This window comes from Anneissia japonica, unplaced genomic scaffold (genome assembly GCF_011630105.1).
Source record: "Anneissia japonica isolate Jap-2015-1 unplaced genomic scaffold, ASM1163010v1 scaffold376_len1572418_cov194, whole genome shotgun sequence".
Classification (NCBI taxonomy): domain Eukaryota; kingdom Metazoa; phylum Echinodermata; class Crinoidea; order Comatulida; family Comatulidae; genus Anneissia; species Anneissia japonica.
The window spans coordinates 905,347-916,882 of NW_022741166.1; the positions used below are offsets into that span (position 1 = coordinate 905,347).

The 11,536-nt window shown below is 34.3% G+C and overlaps 2 protein-coding genes across 4 annotated transcripts; both read right to left on the reverse strand.

The window, feature by feature from the left end:
- Nucleotides 1–13: 13 nt before the first annotated feature.
- On the reverse strand, nt 14–2,632 carry LOC117118645 (sphingosine 1-phosphate receptor 1-like). 3 transcript variants are annotated; one of them, XM_033263307.1, is made up of 2 exons: nt 2,534–2,632; nt 14–1,254 (listed from the first exon to the last, which is right to left on the reverse strand). In XM_033263307.1, exon 2 carries the CDS (start codon nt 1,222–1,224, stop codon nt 163–165), a length of 1,062 nt encoding a protein of 353 aa, XP_033119198.1. In that variant the 5' UTR covers nt 1,225–1,254; nt 2,534–2,632; the 3' UTR covers nt 14–162. The 3 variants fall into 3 exon arrangements, with proteins under 3 accessions (XP_033119198.1, XP_033119197.1, XP_033119195.1); XM_033263306.1 differs by lacking the exon at nt 2,534–2,632 and adding an exon at nt 2,155–2,429 and having other exon boundaries at nt 14–1,257; XM_033263304.1 differs by lacking the exon at nt 2,534–2,632 and adding an exon at nt 2,153–2,429.
- A 4,161-nt stretch (nt 2,633–6,793) lies between these two features.
- LOC117118647 (sphingosine 1-phosphate receptor 1-like) lies at nt 6,794–9,774 on the reverse strand. The gene is made up of 2 exons (XM_033263309.1): nt 9,741–9,774; nt 6,794–7,971 (listed from the first exon to the last, which is right to left on the reverse strand). Exon 2 carries the CDS (start codon nt 7,943–7,945, stop codon nt 7,055–7,057), a length of 891 nt encoding a protein of 296 aa, XP_033119200.1. The 5' UTR covers nt 7,946–7,971; nt 9,741–9,774; the 3' UTR covers nt 6,794–7,054.
- Nucleotides 9,775–11,536: the final 1,762 nt, after the last annotated feature.

The following is an 11,536-nucleotide window of genomic DNA, read 5'->3' on the forward strand; positions in this document are numbered from 1 at the left end:
ATATCATATCATATCTTATTAAAAACAAAGCATAATTATATTATCACATAGGACATTCAATTATGCGCCAAATATTCACATGCCTATATTACCATGTTTCCATTAAATATGTTTAACCAATTCATTATTGATTGCTATTCCAAAACAAATTTACAAAACGATTTAAAAAACAGTGGTACACGTTTGTTCATTTAAATGGGATAAGTATACATTAGGCCTATCTATAGGCCTAACATCAGTCGTACTGCTGCGGATGCCATTAGCTAAATTCGGACTAGAATTCTCAACGACAGGTGTTCCTTTAAAACAGCAGATATTTTCTTTTCTACAACAACGAAATAGTTCCGAAGTTCCATGTCGAAAATCAGGTAGCCTAAGCCAATATATAATCGGATTTATTGCGGAATTCAGTAATATCATAGCAACACCGACATAGGAAACCGATGTTGACACAATGCAACGATTCTCCATTCTAACACCATAATACATTGTAAACATAATTCGAAGTGATTCTGCCGCCCATGGTAACCAGCAAATTGCGTAAACTATGACAATAACAACATACGCCTTTAGAACAACTTTAGTGTTGGTGTATTTTTCTGCTCGATTTAAATTAGCAGACACTCGTTTGTCGTGGTATCTTATTTTTAGAAATATGGCAAGGTAGAAGACAGATATTCCAATCATCACTACGACAACACACAGTGGTCCGAGTGTAAAGAAAATAACACGGTGTAGATCATTGTCGATGTAAGAAATCGGTAACAGAATAACAGACACTATCACCCACGCAGTAATTGACGCTCCCACAAGTTGACGAGTGGTACAAATGTGCGCGTTGCTACTCTTTGTAAATACAACAATCTTCAAAAAGCGTTCAGTGGCGATTGCGAGGATGGTAAAGACGGATACAATACCGATTGTCAGTGCCATACCTTCCATGTGGGTTCCGTTAAGAAATGAGGGGTAAACTATTCCAGCCAATAAATCAGTCACAGCTAAGTTGAAGATGAGGATATTCCGACGTTTGTGCAATCGTTTTACTCGAATTATTGTCAACAAGATGATTACATTTTCCACAATTGAGCATATGCATATCAAGGAAAAGTAAATTGAAAACAAAACTAAAACTGTACTGCTCCCGAATACATCCGATTCCGTTACGTCCACGGGCGTAACAGAACAGTTCCTATATCCATCAGAATCCATTTCCATCATGCGCATAGTTTATCTTCAACTTCTTTGTAGGCCTACCTTCACAACAAAACCATTCAAACATTAGCACGTGGTATTTAATGACAACTATATTCTATTTCATATAAGAATTTATTGATTTTCGTAACGTTATTTTTGAGAAGTACTTAAAGGCCACAGTATCAAAAACATGATAAGGCATAGCATTATGCATTACCTGTGATAGGCCTATAATAATAAGCCTGGTTTAAATAATATCGCTGCGCTGTGGTTACAGCGTAAAGCTGGACACTCACTGCGTCATACGATGAACAACTCCGCTCCCTGTGAATGCTAAAGCCTGTTTCCCTTAAAATCGCTGCCCTGTCGCTACAGTCTTTTCAATCAGTGCAATCGTTGTACTGCGTAGCAGTCCCCGACGCAATCGGGAAGGCTCCCCAATTCAACCATGGAAGAATTAGTTTAGATTCAACAGTCCAATCAGTATCACCGACAGCGTGCAGCGATTGTATGGAAACCAAGCTTAACCGACGAGACGTCGTCTGCTGATTGTCGGAGCAGTCTGAGCTGATCGTCATTAAAAACGATGTTTTGCCCGCGTGTCATGGCGTTGCGTTAGAATCGCGTCGGCGGACGATCGTCGATCGGGCGCAGTGAGTGCTCGTCTTGAAGCTCGATTTCCATAGAATTGCTCACCCTATCGGCGTCTGCTGAGAATCGGGAAGACCCCCCTCCCCCAACTGAGGAGTCGTCGATAGGTGTAACGATTTTATGGACCCCGAAATTTAGTCTTATAAATGTTTTATTGCCACTGTTGATGTACAAAAGGAAATACAAGAAAAGAAATGTAGTTCCACATAAATGAATATGCAACGTAGGCCTATAGATGTCAACAACACACCAGGGCATTTAGCAGTGCTGTAACAACAAACAACTTAACAACTAAAAAATATCTTACCTTTTATAGCAATATGACAACACCCATCATGGCTATGCATTACATACCTGAAGTGAGAGTGTAATATACACTGTCATCAGATATGACTTCAAAACCAGTTAATCGTACAGTTTCAGGTATTTTTCAGAGTCAGTCTTAACTTAAATTTCTTGATTAAAATCTAGGCCTACTCTTAAACACACGCAGACACGGTATGGACGTCGAATTGTTAGCAGTTAGCAGTTTCCTTAGAGAATTTTCACTGTATCTTGTACCAGTTCTTTGGTAGGACAGTTAATCGTCCTTGGTTTGTTGAGCGGTATTGTAGACTTGGCTATATAATCCATTATAAAAGATTCTTCACGGTTCACGGGAAATTTGGAATAAGAATACTTACCGTACATAACTTAATGACAATGACAACAAATAATATATATCCAGTAGTTGATCCAGGATATTCCAGCAGACCAAACTACTTTCTAAACAAACCAAAATCAATCAAATAGGCCAATTGTCCTCGTCGCGTGTTGAAACAACACAATTTCTTATAAGTGGATTTCGATTTCTATAAACAGAGTGCTTCAACTGGAAGCTCCTTCCGATTATCGCCATTATATTCAAATAAATATACAAGAAATTTTTAATTAGACACGGTATGGACGTCGAATTGTTAGCAGTTAGCAGTTTCCTTAGAGAATTTTCACTGTATCTTGTACCAGTTCTTTGGTAGGACAGTTAATCGTCCTTGGTTTGTTGAGCGGTATTGTAGACGTGGCTATATAATCCATTATAAAAGATTCTTCACGGTTCACGGGAAATTTGGAATAAGAATACTTACATAACTTAATGACAATGACAACAAATAATATATATCCAGTAGTTGATCCAGGATATTCCAGCAGACCAAACTACTTTCTAAACAAACCAAAATGAATCAAATAGGCCAATTGTCCTCGTCGCGTGTTGAAACAACACAATTTCTTATAAGTGGATTTCGATTTCTATAAACAGAGTGCTTCAACTGGAAGCTCCTTCCGATTATCGCCATTATATTCAAATAAATATACAAGAAATTTTTAATTAGAAAACATGAAGGATTTATTACAATATTGCAACTATTTCATTTGTACAATCGATGAAAGTTATAAATATAGAAGAAAAAATAGGGCTACTCTCTTAATTAAAACTCAGAATAAACTAGATGATCAATACGGAGAGGAAATTTTTAAAAAAGGTCAAGATACCGAATGCTCCAACCCATCCCTACTCACAGACCAATCCTGACGAACGACAGGTCGACTGAGGACGTATGTGAACTTTAAAGAAAATGGTCAATCATTAGGGAAAATTAAGTTTACACTAATGCAAGGGACCAATATGGATTTCGGAGAGAGTGTATTACCAAATGGTGTTGGTAATTTTGGAGAAAAAAGCATAATCCCCGGATACGAGGTATTTTTAATTAAAAGTTACTTAGCTTTGAAATTTCAATTTGCAATCACCACAAATACCACATTCAATATTATAGACCAATGTTTGTAAAATGAATTAATTAAAGGCGACAGTAATGCACATTTACTTTTGCCTTTACGAATTAAAAGTTTCTACAAACTTAATTATTAACATATCCTCATTAATTGAATATCTGAAGAAGTTTTCAATGCAGGCCGCCATGTTTCGGTAACTCACAATTACAAAAGATCAACTCAAGCCTGGAAATCACTCATATCTTATCTGACAGTTCGCAAACTATGCATGCTGTCCAAGTAAAAAAATAATACACGAAAAATCAGTAAAACACAATCATTTAGGTAACCAACATTGTAACAACAAAATACAATGTATTTACATTAATATCAGAATAAAATTTTTATACCATAACATTTATTTGACATGTTGCAACCAATTTCAGAGAGCGTTCGTCAGTTTTCTTCGCCACTATCCAAAATAGAAGGTGGGTTACAAAGGTAAATTTAGGGGAGGTGGACCGGGAGTTAATCCTGAATCTGGTTGCTATCTATGGCTTGTCATTTCTAGCTGTGTACCAAACGTGAATTGATTTAATATAACTGTAAGAGGGGTAGGCCTAGGCCTACTAAGGCGGTCATTATCATTATTGTCGATTATGAGTGATCATGTTGCACCAAAACTGCTTAAATTAAATCCACCTATAACGTCATTGACCTTATAGTGCAACATTATTTAATGGATAATATAAATTAAACCATGATTAAACCTTGTATTAGAGTATTAAAATATGGCTTCTTGGAAAAGTTAAGCTTACTAAATCTTTTAAGTCGATTAGCGTGCGTATGGAGTAATTAATTGTATATCAGTTATCTTCATTATTATTATTATTATTATCATTATCCGCCTTGTCGAGTTGGGCAGCCCATCTCTTGGTCATAGGACATTCCTTCCATTGTACTCATTAATGTTTACTTTTCTATCATTTTAAATTTTTTTCAATGTATCTTTTCTTTGTATTTTGTGAAATGTTGTTTGTTATTTGGATGCACCACCAGATGGTGTGTGCCACTGATACAAAAGTGTTCCAATAAAGTTCAAAGTTCTCACATGAAAGGTAAATTCAGGGTTGATGGGTTTGAGATGATAATGTGCACCCCGTAAAGTCTAAGCTGCTCTGAAGTAACTTATTCCATAGTGTTTGATATTGATGATACTAGTGTCAAGATGTGTGCTGTGCCTTTCTTGAACATATTTCTTTTGGACTAAAAAGCGTCAGATATTAAAAAATAATACTAGACCTGTATATTTGGGAGTTAATGGAAATTAATTCTCTCCGTGTCACAGCTTTGTTCTTGTCGATTTTTTACATTTGACATCAGCCAACTATAAATTATACTCGTACAAAACGTTGAAGGCCTCATTATTAAAAACTACGGAAACCATTCCAGCTAAGTTTATTGTTTTCAGTTCCAACATATACAAACTACACGTCACATTCAGTAATTACATTAAATATAACATAAATTATGAAATAAATCTATTAAAAAATATTTTAAGACAAAAAAGATTTATTTGCTTACGTCCACCGGAGGACACTAGGCGTAGAATAGGAGTAGCGGTCGTAAGTGGCAGTAGTTTTGACGTCATAACTCGGTCTGATTTTTTTTTGTGGGGCATAATATGAAAGAAAATCGAAAACAAAAACACTGAGCTTCCTCTCCATATGTATACGTGCGTGTGTAAAGTTTAATTGAAATTAATCTCTTGGTTTCAGAATCTGAAGGGTATATTTTTCAGTTAATGTTGTATTAACAATGACAATGACAATTTTTAGTTCTATACGGAGTACAAAAGTACAATCATTCAGGTATGGAAAATGTTAACAGATACGGTACAATAGGCATCTGAATAACTTAAACATTACGTAAACAAAAAGAATCAATAAAACACTCAATAACAATGCCAAATACAAGCTTCAGGAGTGTTTGATTTGGTAAACTAGGCATATTATGTTACATAAATAATACGATTTTTGAAGAATTAAATTTTATAAAATTACTTAAATAAATTATTAGTTTTTCAGTTAGTGTTGTATTAGCTGCGTTTCATTTGATAAAACAGAAATGTTTTGTACATTATACATACATAATAAATTTCTTTAAAGAGTTAAACTGAACTTTCTTTATATTACTAAACCACTTTAATTGAAATCGTTCCACCAACCATGGAGGTATAAATGCACCAACATACCGGTAACGACTCCAGCCAATTGTGACTTGTACTACTAATGTTTTCCGATTCAGTACCCCGGTTTACACTCCCGGATAGCCACCGTTATCATTGTTGTATGTCAATACACTGCAAATGTCATGCCTCTTACCTACCTAAATATGGTTTGTGATTTTTTTTTTTTTTTTTTACAAAATTTTCGTCCAAGTTGTAAGTACAAATTTTCCAAATTCCCGGGTTCCGCCGATCACTTTGAAAGATGGCGAAACGTTCTGCTTAAATTAGTCTGTCGGTGAAAGAACATTATCAGTGAATTTATCGTCGTAAATTTAATGATCAAATATCCTTCAGCAAAACGACATGTTTGCAAAATAATAGTTTTGTTTATTTATATACCGCATATAATTATGAAGCACTTTTCCCAGGTCATTGACTCCACACCTTGCTGATATAATCAGCGTATGAGCAAGCAACCCCACCAGATACCCATTCATACTATTGGTAAGTTGTCAGTCGGTAAAACGATCAACGAACTGACAGCCATCAACACAGTCTACCACCTTATCCATTCAATATTCAATTAATGTATAGTCATGTTGACCCGACAATTTTTTTTTTATCACAGAATGCTAACAGAAAACAATAATTAGTTAAATATTTAAAATATAATTAAATGTGATTGGCTCTTTAGCCTTGTAAATTACATAAATTGTACATCACAGATTCCACAATAGCACGAATAACGATGATGGTAGCAAATTGTAACAGTCAACCTATAATAATAATGATATCATAAAGAAATACAAATTAATTATAAAATAACAATCAAAACAACTGTACACAACAACAAAAACAATAATAATAATGATAAAAATTGTAACAAAATAATAACATTAATATAATAATAATATAAATAAAAAACATGAATCTTGCCATATATTCCCTTTATCTAAAGATCGGGATTAGAAGATTAATATCAAGCAATTAAACATAATTATTTTTAATCATTGTTACAAATTATTATAAAAAATGTTTAAAATGTCTATACCGTATATATAGGCATCACTATTTTATATAATACATTTTTTGTAAAGATGTATCAAATATCATTACCTAGCACATGTTGTTACACTATTTACGATCTTGTTGAGTTAAGTTTAAATCGTCTGTATGGGTAATATGGCCAACAGAGGTTGTATTTTGAGAACTAGAATTGTGTACGCTTTAAGTATTTTTTGTTTTACAACAACCAAACAATTCCGGAATCCCTTTCCTGAAATCCGGTAACCTAAGCCAATAAATAATCGGGTTTACGGCGGAATTTAGCAATACCATAGCAACACCGATAAAGAAAGCCAAAGTTGAGGCAATACAATGACTTTTTTCGTCAATGATATCATAATAAGTTGTGTATATAATTCTGAAAGATTCTATCGCCCAAGGCAACCAACAAATAGCGTACACTACGACTATGACAACATATGCCTTTAGAACAAGCTTAGTGAGACTATAGTTTTCGGTTCGGTTTAAATTAGTCTGCATTCGTTTATCATGAGAGCGTATTTTGATATATATTGCAAAGTAGAGTACAGATATTGCAGTCATCACAACAAAAATGCACAGTGGTCCAAGAGTAAGGGAAATAACAATATGTAGAGTATCGTCATATAATGAAAGAGGAAATATGATGACCAACGGTATCACCCATGCAAAAATCGATGCTCCCACAAGTTGACGTGTAGTGCCAATGTACGAGTTGCTACGCTTCGGGAATACAACAATCTTCAGGAAGCGTTCGGTGGCGATTGCGAGGATGGTGAAGACGGATACAATACCTATAATAAAGCCAATGCTTTCCATGTAGACTGTGTTTAAAAAAGTACTACAAGGATAAATTACGCCAGCCATTAAGTCCGTCACAGCTAAGTTGAAGATGAGGATATTCCGACGTTTGTGTAGTCGTTTTACGCGAATTATTGCCGTCAAGATGATAACATTTTCCACAATTGAGCAGATGCATATTAAGACGAAGTAAATTGAGAACAACGTGGCCCCTGTTGGGGTAGCGAACACTTCCATTGTGTCCGCAGAACAGTTCATAACAATAAAGGCCATCTCCAAAAATATCTCCGTCCCTATATCTGAAAAAAAAAAATAACAAAACAAAAAACAAAAACAGTAATAATTGATCTTATTAAAAGCGTCAATGTCGACAATTTCCGGGTGTGATTATATTTAGTATAAACATCGTTGTTACATGAATAGAAGGTTTATGCAAACATAAGAAAATAAAAATGTAACGATGACATGTGGTCTTCGAATTGACTTGTGTTGACATAGGGGCTACTCACAAACAAGTCTGAAGAACATGATCAAGCCAAATATCAAACACTGTTGTAGCTGTTTTAGTATTTTATGTTCACTATAAAATGCAAGATATAATATGAACAGCAATGGATTTATTATTGTTAATAAGAACCTTTTTTTGCAATAGAAACACATCATCAACTGCGCCCCACAATATTTGGCAACACTAAAGTAACCAGAACGGCTAAACAATACCGTACTTTTTTCATGGAGGAAATAATTATTATTTATAATTATTATATATATTTATATATTATATTATTCCTCCATGCTTTTTTGGTGTAAGCAGTTTCGCTAACTACCAGCGAGCAGCGTCAGACCGATTGTGGCTTGGTTGTTGCTACTTGCTTCCTATAATAACCTTCTTTTGAAACCACAAGTATAGAAGGGGTGAGGCGCAATCTACATCCGTCAGTGGTGCCAGAAAGAACTGGACTGACAGATGTAGCGAACTCCAAGCCATAATTCGTAGTTAGCTAAAATGTTTACACCAAAAATGTAGGCACCTTGGTTTTATTAAAAGGAAATTGTTCAAAATTTTAATGAATGAAAATCGATGAAATCTTATAAATATCTTACCTGTTAAAAGAAATGTGACAAAATTCACCAGGTCTGTATATCTAATAACTTATTGTAAATGATAATAGTTGGCCTATAATATCATAGTTTATATAAGATTAACTTGTGTTCAAAAGCAGTACGGTGTACAGGTAGACCGACCCTTATAATAAGGAGAATTAATACCTATCATAGATTAAAAGATTTGAAACTGCTCGTCGGATAGGAAAACTTGCATACTTATGAATAATAATCTAGTGTGATTTTATATTATTACATGTTTTGTTACTTCAATTTTGATGTCACTAATAAAATGTATACTCTCTGTATTTCTAAATTAAATTTAGGCATAACATATTTGATCATGACTGAATTGCATGTGATGTAAAAAAATAAATCTTCGCTGAGCCACGGTGCTCATGAGTCATGGGATTGAGATTGTACCCAGTTCTAAGTAGCGTGAAGCGGTGAGTGTGATGCTCACCCTGGGCAGGACGCTGGTCCACCAGGTTACTCCCAGCAATTTGCTGGCACCCATTCATACAGCTGAGTACCAGCTTTTCTACCTACCTTTAATAAATTAAAATGTACATAGGTCTAGTTATTAATATTCTTAGAGCGTTGATGATTATTATACTCTAATTATAATACTGTATATAGTAATTAAATCCCCTTTTGACGTCTTGGATAGCCAATGCTGTTGGCTTCGAATAGAAGGCTATATAAGTACACAAGTACACACATATAAAACGTTGAAAAGTAATTATTTAAACATACTAGCAACATTTTATCATTATTTGTGTTGACAAACTATAGGCATATGCATCATTATAACTATGATTATGATCAAGATTGGATCTGCGCAATGGCACACGCTACTATAACATTTATTTACCCCTTAAAATAAAATAAGACTATTTCAAAATCCTATGACAGTCCTAAATCAACAAATCTAAACTAAAAGAACAGCTAAAATATATCTTACCTGTTTAGAAAAAAAGTGACAATACACATCAGGAAACGTATCTTATACTGATTGATTGTATAATCGTCGTTTGTCATATAACTTGTCATAAAATTGTCTTAAAAGCTAATTACTGGTACCACCTGTACATTTTTGTTGATTAAAGAATGATTTATTGCGCACGCTCGTCTAATTGCAATCATGACTTGAAGACAGTCGTGTGTGTGCCCGGCTTTTTGACGATCCAAGTTTAAAAGTTCAGTGTGCGCGCACACACACACACACACACCCCACCCACCCACACACACACACACACACATACACCCACATAGGCGTAGCGGTCGTAAGTGGCAGTAGTTTTGACGTCATAACTCGGTCTGATTTTTTTTTGTGAGGCATAATATGAATGAAAATCGAAAACAAAAACACTGAGCTTCCTCTCCATATGGATCCGTGCATGTGTAAGATTTAATTGAAATAAACCTCTTTGTTTCAGAATCTGAAGGGTATATTTTTTCAGTTAATGTTGTATTAACAATGACAATGACAATGGCAATGACAATTTTTATTTCTATACGGAGTACAAAAGTACAATCATTCAGGTATGGAAAATGTTAACAGATACGGTACAATAGGCATTTGAAGTACGTGTAACTTAAACATTACGTAAACAAAAAGAATCAATAAAACACTCAATAACAATGCCAAATAAAAGTTTTCAGGAGTGTTTGATTTGGTAAACTAGGCATATTATGTTACATAAATAATACGATTTTTGAAGAATTAAATTTTATAAAATTACTTAAATAAATTATTAGTTTTTCAGTTAGTGTTGTATTAGCTGTGTTTCATTTAATAAAACAGAAATGTTTTGTACATTATACATATATAACAAATTTCTTTAAAAAATTAAACTGAACTTTCTTTATATTACTAAACCACTTTAATTGAAATCGTCCCACCAACCATGGAGGTATAAATGCACCAACCGGGCTCCGGTAACGACTCCAGCCAATTGTGACTTGTGTCGTACTACTAATGTTTTCCGATTCAGTAGCCCGGTTTACACTCCCGAATAGCCACCGTTATCATTGTTGTATGTCAATACATTGCAAATGTCATGCCTCTTACCTACCTAAATATGGTTTGTGATTTTTTTTTAATTTTATTATTTTTTTTACAAAATTTTCGTCCAAGTTGTAAGTACAAATTTTCCAAATTCCCGGGTTCCGCCGATCACTTTGAAATATGTAGTCACCCTAATCGGCGAAACGTTCTGCTTAATTTAGTCTGTCGGTGAAAGGACATTATCAGTGAATTTATCGTCGTAAATTTAATGATCAAATGTCCTTCAGCGAAACGACATGTTTGCAAAATAATAGTTTTAAAGTATATTTTGTTTATTTATATACTGCATATAATTATAAAGCACTTTTCCCAGGTTATTGACTTGACACGTTGATGCTGTAATCAGCGCATGAGCAAGCAACCCCACCAGATACCCATTCATACTATTGGTCAGTTGTCTGTCGGTAAAACAATCAACGAACTGACACCATCAAAACAGTCTACTACCTTATCCATTCATTATTCAATTAATGTATAACGTCATGTTGACCCGACAATTTTTTTTTAATCAGAAAGCTAACAGAACACAATGATTAGTTAAATAGGCCCTATTTAAAATATAATTAAATGTGATTGGCTCTTTAGCCTTGTAAATTACATAAATTGTACATCACAGATTCCACAATAGCACGAATAACGATGATGGTAGCAAATTGTAACAGTCAAACTATAATAATAATTATGTCATA

Bases quoted from the DNA above. Each gene is read 5' to 3' on its own strand.
- LOC117118645 (XM_033263307.1), bottom strand. From the start codon at position 1,224: ATGCGCATGATGGAAATGGATTCTGATGGATATAGGAACTGTTCTGTT.
- LOC117118647 (XM_033263309.1), bottom strand. From the start codon at position 7,945: ATGGCCTTTATTGTTATGAACTGTTCTGCGGACACAATGGAAGTGTTC.